The sequence below is a fragment of the Poromitra crassiceps genome, assembly GCF_964638095.1.
Source record: "Poromitra crassiceps genome assembly, chromosome: 21".
Taxonomy (NCBI): domain Eukaryota; kingdom Metazoa; phylum Chordata; class Actinopteri; order Beryciformes; family Melamphaidae; genus Poromitra; species Poromitra crassiceps.
Genome location: NC_139638.1, coordinates 16,269,477 through 16,280,439, shown reverse-complemented (window position 1 = coordinate 16,280,439; position 10,963 = coordinate 16,269,477). Strand labels below are relative to the sequence as shown.

At 44.7% G+C, this 10,963-nt stretch overlaps 1 protein-coding gene across 1 annotated transcript in view; it reads right to left on the bottom strand.

Moving 5' to 3' along the window:
* Positions 1-251: 251 nt before the first annotated feature.
* Positions 252-10,963, bottom strand: part of slc27a4 (solute carrier family 27 member 4) — a gene marked incomplete at both ends in the record, with an annotated part of 32,992 nt that continues 22,280 nt past the window's right edge. Inside the window, 9 exons of the mRNA XM_083657913.1 lie at positions 252-409; positions 908-1,054; positions 3,881-4,045; positions 4,209-4,346; positions 5,484-5,610; positions 8,083-8,292; positions 8,458-8,567; positions 8,976-9,067; positions 9,179-9,248. Of these exons, the coding sequence (XP_083514039.1) occupies positions 252-409; positions 908-1,054; positions 3,881-4,045; positions 4,209-4,346; positions 5,484-5,610; positions 8,083-8,292; positions 8,458-8,567; positions 8,976-9,067; positions 9,179-9,248 (1,217 nt within the window). The remainder of the gene's footprint in view (positions 410-907; positions 1,055-3,880; positions 4,046-4,208; positions 4,347-5,483; positions 5,611-8,082; positions 8,293-8,457; positions 8,568-8,975; positions 9,068-9,178; positions 9,249-10,963) is intronic.

The window sequence follows — 10,963 nt, the reverse complement described above, 5'->3', positions numbered from 1 at the left end:
GAGTGTGTTGTATGGGTGCAGGAGTGTGTTGTATGGGTGCAGGAGTGTGTATGGCTATAACATTATAGGTATCTGTTTGTTTGTGTATGCGGGGACACAGATCTGCATTCTTCTATCCTGGCATCAAGGTTTGTCCTTCTTTCCTGTGTGTGTTTCTGTGTGTGTGTGTGTGTGTGTGTGTGTGTGTGTATTTGCACGTCATTGTACACGTGTGTGTGTGTGTGTGTAGATGTGGCGACCAGCCCTGGTCATCACAATTTCTGTTTCCCTGAGACGATGGCGCGGTGCAGCTCCTCGTCCAGCTCCACAAAGCGCCCCCTGCTGGGGTCCAGGAAGTATAGTCTGTCTGACACCAAGCTGGGGTCAAAGCCCTCCTGACGCATCTCCGTCTTCTGAAACTTGTATGTTCCTGAGAGAGAGAGAGAGACACACACACACACACACACACACACACACACACACACACAGAGAGGGAGAGAGAGACAGAGAAGGAGAGACAGAGAGAGAGACACACAGAGAGGGAGAGAGAGAGAGAGACGAGAGAGAGAGAGACAGAGAGACAGAGAGAGAGAGAGAGAGAGATGAGAGAGAGAGAGAGAGAGAGAGAGACGAGAGAGAGAGAGACAGAGAGACAGAGAGAGAGAGAGAGAGAGAGATGAGAGAGAGAGAGAGAGAGAGACGAGAGAGAGAGAGACAGAGATGTTATTAAAGGAGAAAGGTGAAAAGCTGAGCTGTGATGTTTGACACAGACGTGATGCGATGATACTTTATTGTCAGAACAAGTGACATTTGTCTTTTGCATCACAGCAGCTCCGTCCACAACGTCACAAAGAGGACAGACATCAGAGACACATACATACATGACATCCAGACAGACACATTCAGAAGATGGCCTCTCTCCACCCACCTGTCTTGTTGACCTCCGGAAGGAAACGGAGGAAGACAGGTCTGGCATACGGAGGAAGAGCCTTCTCCATGTCCTTCATGAACTTCTCCAGGTCGCTCGTTTCAGAGGGATCAGCGATGGCCGCCATTCCGGCCTTGCCCTCGGCTCCTGCGCGCACAGAAATGACAGAGTCAGGAGGGGGGTTTAAGGTTAGAGAGGCGGAGTCAGGGGGGGTTTAAGGTTAGAGAGGCGGAGTCAGGGGGGGTTTAAGGTTAGAGAGGCGGAGTCAGGGGGGGTTTAAGGTTAGAGAGGCAGAGTCAGGGGGGTTTAAGGTTAGAGAGGCGGAGTCAGGGGGGGTTTAAGGTTAGAGAGGCGGAGTCAGGGGGGGTTTAAGGTTAGAGAGGCGGAGTCAGGGGGGGTTTAAGGTTAGAGAGGCGGAGTCAGGGGGGGGTTTAAGGTTAGAGAGGCGGAGTCAGGGGGGGTTTAAGGTTAGAGAGGCGGAGTCAGGGGGGGTTTAAGGGTAGAGAGACGGAGTCAGGGGGGGTTTAAGGTTAGAGAGGCGGAGTCAGGGGGGGTTTAAGGTTAGAGAGGCGGGGTCAGGGGGGGTTTAAGGTTAGAGAGGTGCAGGCGTACTCTGTTATCCACCTTAGAGTCAGGGGGGGTTTAAGGTTAGAGAGGTGCAGGCGTACTCTGTTATCCACCTTAGAGTCAGGGGGGGTTTAAGGTTAGAGAGGTGCAGGCGTACTCTGTTATCCACCTTAGAGTCAGGGGGGGTTTAAGGTTAGAGAGGTGCAGGCATACTCTGTTATCCACCTTAGAGTCAGGGGGGGTTTAAGGTTAGAGAGGCGCAGGCATACTCTGTTATCCACCTTAGAGTCAGGGGGGGTTTAAGCTTAGAGAGGCGCAGGCGTACTCTGTTATCCACCTTAGAGTCAGGGGGGGTTTAAGGTTAGAGAGGTGCAGGCGTACTCTGTTATCCACCGTAGAGTCAGGGGGGGTTTAAGGTTAGAGAGGCGGAGTCAGGGGGGGTTTAAGGTTAGAGAGGTGCAGGCGTACTCTGTTATCCACCTTACGCTTAGTTCACACCATTGACAGTACATAATATCACACAGACAAGCTACGCCTTGCCTTGCCTCAACCCACGCCTACGCCGAGCTGGGCGTGAACCTGTTACACGCTTTTGCGATCACACCGCACGCCTTTTGCACGCCGAACCTGGAGCCGAGTCACAAGCGCCTCTCCTCTCTCCCGACTGTATTTTTTCACGTGTTGTCCAGAATTGTCATGGGTAGCCTCTAGGTAAAATAAATCTGATATATTTAATGTTCTATTGATGCTGGATATGTATAACCAGGTCTGACTATAGTCGGACATTTTAGAGAGGTGATCTTGCAAGGATATGTGCTGGCACAACAACATTGTCCATCTTGCTTCTTCGGTCGCTATTCTCTCTCATGAAGATTTGTTTGCCGACAGGGAGAAAGCCCCACGTGATAGCCACCTGTCAATCTCTCTCTCGCTCTCTCTCTCTGCTCAATACTGTTGTAGAAACTCCATTTTATTTTGAAATTCAGTTGACTTTGCCAGTTCCCACAGATATTGTCGCGTTTTTCTTTCATGGCTTGACAGAAAAGCCTGCCTGCACGCGCCTTGTCGGCGTGAAAATAGAACTCTCGCCTATTCGATAAAATCGGCAAGGCACAGGCAAGGCGTGGGTACACGCAGGGTTCACGCTCAGGCGGCCGGTGTACACAGCCTCGTTGACTAAAACGGACGCCTATTTAAAAGCGTGGGTAAAGGCAAGGCATAGGCAAGGCTTGGGTCGTCGGTGTGAACGAAGCCTTAGAGTCAGGGGGGGTTTAAGGTTAGAGAGGCAGAGTCAGGGGGGGGTTTAAGGTTAGAGAGGCACAGGTGTACTCTGTTATCCACCGTAGAGTCAGGGGGGGTTTAAGGTTAGAGAGGTGCAGGCGTACTCTGTTATCCACCTTAGAGTCAGGGGGGGTTTAAGGTTAGAGAGGCAGAGTCAGGGGGGGTTTAAGGTTAGAGAGGTGCAGGCGTACTCTGTTATCCACCGTAGAGTCAGGGGGGGTTTAAGGTTAGAGAGGTGCAGGCGTACTCTGTTATCCACCTTAGGAATGTGCTTTGGTTTTCATGTCTGCACAATCTCCCCTACACTACACCTCAACCACCTCAACCCTGTTCTGACACTTCACAATCGGATCATTAATTGCCTGTCACATTCAGTCAACACACTAATGCCTCTACTGCAGGGGTGGCCAAACTACGGCCCGCGGGCCAACTGCGGCCCGCTGCCCGTTTTTAAGTGGCCCGCCATGAATTTAGTGTTGTTGTTGCTAAAAACGTTTTTCGGTTTGAAAGTTTGAAACGGAAAAACAAAAACTGATTCCCCCCATTTCGTTTTTTCAATTTAAAACCATTGAAAATTGGTTATACTTGGGTACCCTGACCTGGTCTATTTATGTTTAAACATTTTTAATACTGAATGAATGTTTAATAGTAATGTTATGTTAAATTATCTGTCTTAACCTGTTGGCACAGGAAAAGAAAATTTGAAAACATACAGAAATACCCATTGTAATAGGTGAGCACATCAATAAACTAGGTGTCATATTTATTTAGGTAGAGATTAAATTTTTGATGGCACAAGGGTTTTCTGGTCCAATTTTTTCCCCCGCGAAAACTGCCACGCTTAATATTGTTTGGCCCACGACTTCTTATATTCTTCTGTATACGGCCCACAACCACAAAGGTTTGGCCACCCCTGCTCTACTGCATCTGTTCAGTATTCCCTTGATTTCTCTATACACTGTAGAAACCTCTATCGATGTAGTTTTATTCTTTGAAATAAATGGTTAGATGTTGCTTTCATGAACTGAAGTGCTTTGAATTGAAACATCTTCTACCTCAAAGTTAATCTTTACTCTCAGATGAAAACAAATGAGTCTAGTAGTCTGTGAGGTCAGATGATTTCACCTGGTACTTCCACTCCATAGACGACCACGTCCTTCATGTCCAGCAGTCTGCTCAGGGTTCCTTCCACCTCGGTGGTGGAGACGTTCTCTCCTTTCCAGCGGAAAGTGTCTCCCGTGCGATCCTTGAAGTACATGTAGCCACACTCGTCCATGATCAGCACATCACCTGGTGAGATGAGGAGGCAGCAAGGTTACTGTCGGTAACGGAAACTAACAAAATCATCAATGTGTCTTTTCAACGAGACGCAAAAGCCCCCACAAATAAAGACTTTATGCCCCCTCCCCTCCCCTGGTACCCCCTGAGCACAGCACAGGGCTCGGGTTCTCACCAGAGAGATAGGCCGTGTCTCCCTTCTTGAAGACACTCTGGGAGATCTTCTTGCTGGTTGCTGACTGGTTGACGTAGCCATCGAACCTCCGCAGGGGATCATTCTGAATAATTCTGCCTACCAGTTGGCCAGGCTCGCCTAGAGAGAGAGATGGTGGGAGACAGAGAGAGAGAGAGAGAGAGAAAGAGAGACAGACAGAGAGAGAGAAAGAGAGACAGACAGAGAGAGAGAGAGAGAGAGAGAGAGAGACAGACAGACAGACAGAGAGGCAGAGAAAAAAAGTGTGTATGAACTAATTTATAATTTTATTCATGTGATATTTAATTATCTGTTTGCATAACAAATACAGTAAGTGGAGGATGGTATTTGAGTTCCCTCGGGTGATTGGGAGAGGAGCCAGTATGAGCGCTTGCATACAGTAGGCTGCAAGCCGAGCACTGCAGCAGGTACCTGATGAATAGTGAACAGTGAACCTGCTCTTTAGTAGGAAAACACTAAGACAGCTCTTCTGGTCGCAAAAATAAAAGAAAATCCTTTATTGCTTGGCTAGTTCATATGCAGAAAATTAAAGTCATTTGCAGAGAAATAGAAAAGAAAAGAAAAAGAAAAAGAAAAAATACATGTTTCGGCCAACACACGCCTTCATAATTTTTATTATATATATTTATATATATATATATTTATATATATATACATATATATATATATATATATATTTTTTTTAACGTCTGCAAATGATTTTAATATTGGCAAATGAACTAGCCAAGCAATAAAGCGTTCTTTTTATTTTTGCTACGAGAAGAGCTGCTTTAGTGTTTTCCCCTTTTAATATGAATATAGGTTTGTAGGGTGCTGCAGGCTCTCTGCCTTTCTGATGAGATTAGCTACAATAAAGCTGTGCTTTTGAGGCTATTTCTCTCCCAAATTTTTAAAGAGCTTTTGTCACGACACTAAATTGATTCTGTTGGTGTTAATGGCTATTTTATTGTCTAACTAAATAAAACGATGTCCTGTTGTTAGCCTATTAACCCACCTTACGTTTCAGGAGCTTTGGTTTTGGCAACATAACTCAACCATTTAACGTTTAATTTAAATTTCTCTGGAGTAAACTATTACACTATACCATGAGTGGCAGATAGATCATGTATAGAGACATATGGACCATCTGGGTAGTTATGGGGTAGAGATAACTCTTTATGCTTGTTTGTTAACATAAAAGTGATTAATTCTTGCCAGTGTGCTGACAAACAGGACATGCCTAACATCATCACCTACCAGGTTTGCAGGGGATGCAGACTCCATCAGGCCCTCTGATGAGCTCCATGGTCTCCTCATCGACCTTCACCAGTCTGATGGGGTAGATGAAGGGTAGGATCTGACTGTTGAAGCCACACGCTCCAGTCTGGAGTGGAGACACACAAGAACAACCAGCACAAAGCTGTCAGTCTGACAGGGGAGGTGGAAAGCAGGGTTTAAACCAATCAGAACAGCAAACAAACAAACTCGAATTCACAATAGCTGCTGTGACCACATATGCATTTACAAAATGGTTCTCAAACAGTTTGGGCTTCAGTATGGATAAGTATCCCCTTTACCCGACTACAGCATTTTGCTTAGAAAACTGCAAGAGAAAACTATAGCATAATGATGCAATGAGTGAACGATAACACAACTTATGAAGAATATGACATTACAAAATAAGAAATGGAGTGAAAGAGTTGCAACTACTGCCTCCTGAGCAGATTTATTATTTTAACGTTTAATTTATTTTCATGATTTATTCTTACATTTTTCCATTTCCCCCTTTCTCTCAAGTAGCCGCTGTAGTACCTCCAAGTACCCCTAGTGGTAAGGCATACCCCAGTTTTGTAACCAGTGTCTGATTATCAACCTCTGTCCAAATGGCATCACAACATACAACTTGCTGGGAGATTTGAGGACATAAGCTCTTTAATTCCCAAAATTGAGAAAATATAAATACTGTATATATTTTAATAATACTTGAACGAAGAGGACAAAAACAGATCTGGCATATGGATAGTTGAAGTTGTCTCATGTGACATGACTGAGTGTTTTAAATGTAGGTTATTTGAGCAGAAGGTTGTTGATTAAAACAAACAGCTGGGCTGGCTGGGAACATCTAGGCAGAGACAGTGAAAGCTTATCACCATCATCAATGTTGTTTTGCGCATCAATTGCAGGATATGATCAATCAATTGATCATTTAGTCTATAAAATGTCAAAAATAATGACAGATGACACAATTTACCAGCCTGAAATGATGTGTTTTTAAATTGCTTACTTCACAAAACAAAACCCCAAAGTCTTCATCTTAACTCATTCTCTGCCAGGGTCATTTCGGTTTGTGTGCTCCCAGTGCCAGGATTTTGAGCATATTTCCTGATCTTCCAGGACCCACAGAATATTCTGTGCTAGGAATAAAATTACACAACATATCTCACAATAAAGCAGAGACTCTCTTCTTACCCCTTGTAAAAAACTGAAACTCGACCATGTTTCCTTGTTTAGTTACAAGCAGTGGAAGTTAGCTTGTTTTCACTGAAAATGCCCTCCTTTGTAACAGAAATAGGAGAAAAATAGGTTTTTAGTGAACGACACCGTTTCAAGCAGAACTCTCTTTTGAGCCTTTTATTTTTTGCCTCAGTGACACATCAGACATATACAGTATTTGTTTTCCCCAAAGAAATAAAAATAAAAATAAAAAAAAGTTTTTACGGACTTTTACTTCCTGGAACTTATTTACCAGATAGTCCGGACGGACCAAATTAACCCTTATGCTCTCTCTCTCTCTCTCTCTCTCTCGCTCTCTCTCTCGCTTTCTCTCTCGCTCTCGCTCTCTCTCTCTCTCTCTCTCTCTCTCTCTCTCTCTCTCTCTCTCTCTCTCTCTCTCGAGTCTCACACACACGCACACAGGAATCACAGGCAGCTGCTCAATGGCCGCAAATGCTGCTCAATGCACAAATGGCCGCTCATGATCGTCACTCACTAACGGACTCTGTTTACTGCTAAATGGGTGACTATACTATAAATACTAAACGTGATTTATCGCTTCCTTTCATCAGTTTGACTTGAAACAATGTCACAGGCTGGGAAAGGGTCTGATCTAATGTAAACAAGCAAAACATGAAAGTACGTCCGAGTACGTCCTTGGCACAGAACGCCATTGTAAAAAGTACGTCCGAGTACGTCTTTGGCAGAGAATGAGTTAAGCTGTGTTCACACCGAGATATTTATTTTTCTCTCTGTCGCTCGATTCAACCCTTTGGAATCGCTCTGTCGTTCTGTTTAAATCGCTCGTCAACAGGCACAATAATTGACGGACATCTGGGGGCTATAACGTTATGCAATGTCATGATATTTGTCCACTACGAGCCACCGTAGTTGTTTACAAGCTAAGCCTATCAGCGTGCTCCTAACGCAAGCTCTATACCGGTAGTACAGACTTCACTTCATGTCAGCTGTCAGCCTGTCAATCAGCTGTCAATGCGGTTTGTTGCCACACAATAAACCAGCGGTTTGTTTTCAAGCCAGTGTGATCCTTGACTCACTCTCACACGGCAGCCAATCAGCGTTGAACAGCGAGCGACTGATGCCAGCGTATTTTCGCTCGAGTTGGGATATTTCATCTCATATTTCATCATTTTCTCCCTATCGCTCTGTCTCTGTCGCTCGGACGCCCAGCGATTTTTCTCCCGGGCGAATATACGCTCAATCGCTCGTTTGCATTGACTTTGTATGTAAACTCGATGCCAGCGAAAAACTTGAATAGGTCGGTGTGAACGCAGTTTTAGAGTGATATGAAATCTCATGATATATTTACTTCGTACAGGTGAAGACTAAAACGATCGCCCACCTTGTTGTCAAAGTTGCCCAGGCTACAGTTGCACTCTGTGGCTCCGTAGAACTCGGCAATCTGCCGCACGTTGAAGCGGTTGGTGAACTCCTCCCAGATGGACTGGCGCAGACCGTTGCCCAGTGCCATGCGCACCCGATGTTGCCGCTCGGTGTCCCGGACCGGCTGGTTCAGCAGGTACCGACAGATCTCTCCAATGTACTGCACAATCTGGAGGAGGACGGGGCGAGGGGTGGTGGGAGAACATAGAACAGATCAGAGGGAAGAGGAAAAACTTGTTACTATATTGATTTAATTGACATGGACAGAAGTCTAAGGTTAGTTAAGCCGAGCCTACAACAATGACATGGGATTGATGGACGGGAATCAGCTCACAGTGCAGTTGTACTTGGCACAGTCGTCCCAGAAACGCGAAGCAGAGAACTTCTTCTTGATGACTACAGTCATGCCATGTATTAAACACTGGCCCACTCCCACTATGTTACCTGCAGACAGAGAAGTAGGAGGTGCGTTAGCGTCATACAGTACGAGCATATGGAAATATGCACAGAGATCATATTTAAATATTAAAGTAACAAGAAACAGAATATATTATACATTAGCAGTCGTTCCGTGACTGTGTGTGAACATGCCTAAGTCCCTGAAATTGGCTTTTCAAAAAAAGTTTTCGGGATGTTTTGGGGTTTATATTTTTGCTTTTATACTTTTGCTGTGAGCAAGACCAGCTGTGAGCTAGGGCCACACGGCCACACGGCCACACACACACACACACACACACACACACACACACACACACACACACACACACACACACACACACACACACACACACACACACACACACACACACACACACACACACACACACACACACCTAGCAGTAACAGTTATACCTGCAGAGTGGTAGAGAGGAAGGCAATCATACAACACGTCATCAGACGTCATCTCAAAGCCATAATATACCAAGGCTGCCATGCGGTAGTACCTGAGAAAGAAGGGGGGGGGGAGGAGTTGGCGAGAAAAGTGATAAAAGTTGAGATCAAACTTTAACAAAACGTTTTCGTGTCTTTTGGTTCGTTCCTACAGTAGTTCCTACCTGCTGTGCACAACAATGGCAGCTTTAGGCATCCCAGTGGTCCCTGACGTGTAGATGTAGAACAGGCGATCTGAAACACAGGAGAGAGAAACAATATACATCCAATCAACATTTGGTGCATTAACTATATGTGTCGTATATACACATACATATAATATAAATATATATAAATGTTGCATTATTGGTTTTTAATCCCCAGTATAGACCTTATTCGATTGACGTCACTCACATACAGGCACGCCCACCGCCGCTATGTTCTCGACATAACGCTGCAGCTCTATGTGACAACCTATGTGAGAGCAGCGTTTATAGGAAGCTAGCCACCGTTAGCGTTACCTGTATCGTTCCAATTGTGTTCGGATGGTGACCTGCGTTAGGCATGGCTGTAGTAATGACAGCAATAAAGTCCCCGTGGTTTGTTTCTATCTCTACCGTCCACAGACGTGAAGGGAGCGAGACGGAGGATACGTCAGCAGCACAGGAGATGTGTGGATAGTTAGGAGAGACAGGTGAAACTTTCTGACAGCTCCTCACAGCAAAGTCTGTTCACCTCGTTTTTTCTTTTGTTTATTATTACAGGCATTAACGGCAGCATACAAACAACAACTCTGGGTTTTTTATTGCTGTCATAACTATCGCTATTTTGTAATGGAACAGAAACGACAATAAGGCCGTTACTACTTGTCAGCTGCAGGACGGTATGTCCACAATATGGCGCTGTCCGGGGTTAGCGAATAAGGTCTATACTGTATATCTGAGTACCGGTAATTGAGGTTTGTAAATCTGCAGTTTCAAATCTTTTATATTTATATTTTATTTGACAAACATTTTGATGTCACATGCTCATTTCTGTTTGGCTGGGCTTTGCTGAACAAGAGTGTAAATGCCCATTCACTGTTTTGATAGCCAGCTCGTTATGACGTTACAGCATTCAATGATCACCAGAGGCGGCGACACTTTCTAAAGACCAGGAAAATGACCAATTCTCATCCAAGTACCAGGGCTCTTGGGGGTGCGATACTGTATGTAAGCAGAGGGTGGCAGTGTGGCCTTGTGATGTACCTCGTTAGAGAGACTGTCCATCACTGAAAGGTCATAGGTCATCATCTATATCAGCGGTCACATGACCTGTCAAAGTGTCCTTGAGGAGGAAACTGGCCGCTACCTGCTCACTCACTCACTGCATGTTGCTCTGGATCAGAGCATCAGCCCCATTGCATAAAAATGCAAAATGACAAAGAAAATGACAAAGAAAAACAATCCATTTCCAAATCAATCAGATTTGAGTTATTTTTGCTATGTTGATTATTTAAAGAAGCAATGAAATAGAAATCAAAGCAAGAGAACAGATCTGGGAGCCCTGAACACCCTTCATTAACGTGCTTCCTGCATGAGCGGATGTGCTTGTGTCAGGACAAAATGCATCAAATCCACTGGAAATCCACCAGATGCACTGAGGATCCCATCACCCCCAACCGCCTCCAGAGGGCAGCATTTGGCCACATTAACATAGTGTAAATTCAAAAGTACCTCCAATCCACATAGACTCATGTACTTCAATAAAAAAAAAAACTTTGATGTGCACATTCTGTATGAGACACATGCTCGCCAAAATGCTCAATAGAAGCAAATATATAGAACACGTGTTTGACAGGATGGCAAAGAGAAATGAACAGTTATCTGATTATAGCTGTATAGATCGAACCATTCCTTGCTATGAGTATACAGTAACTGAATAAAAATTGGCTGTTGACTGAAATGACTGGAATATTATGTCAGTAGATG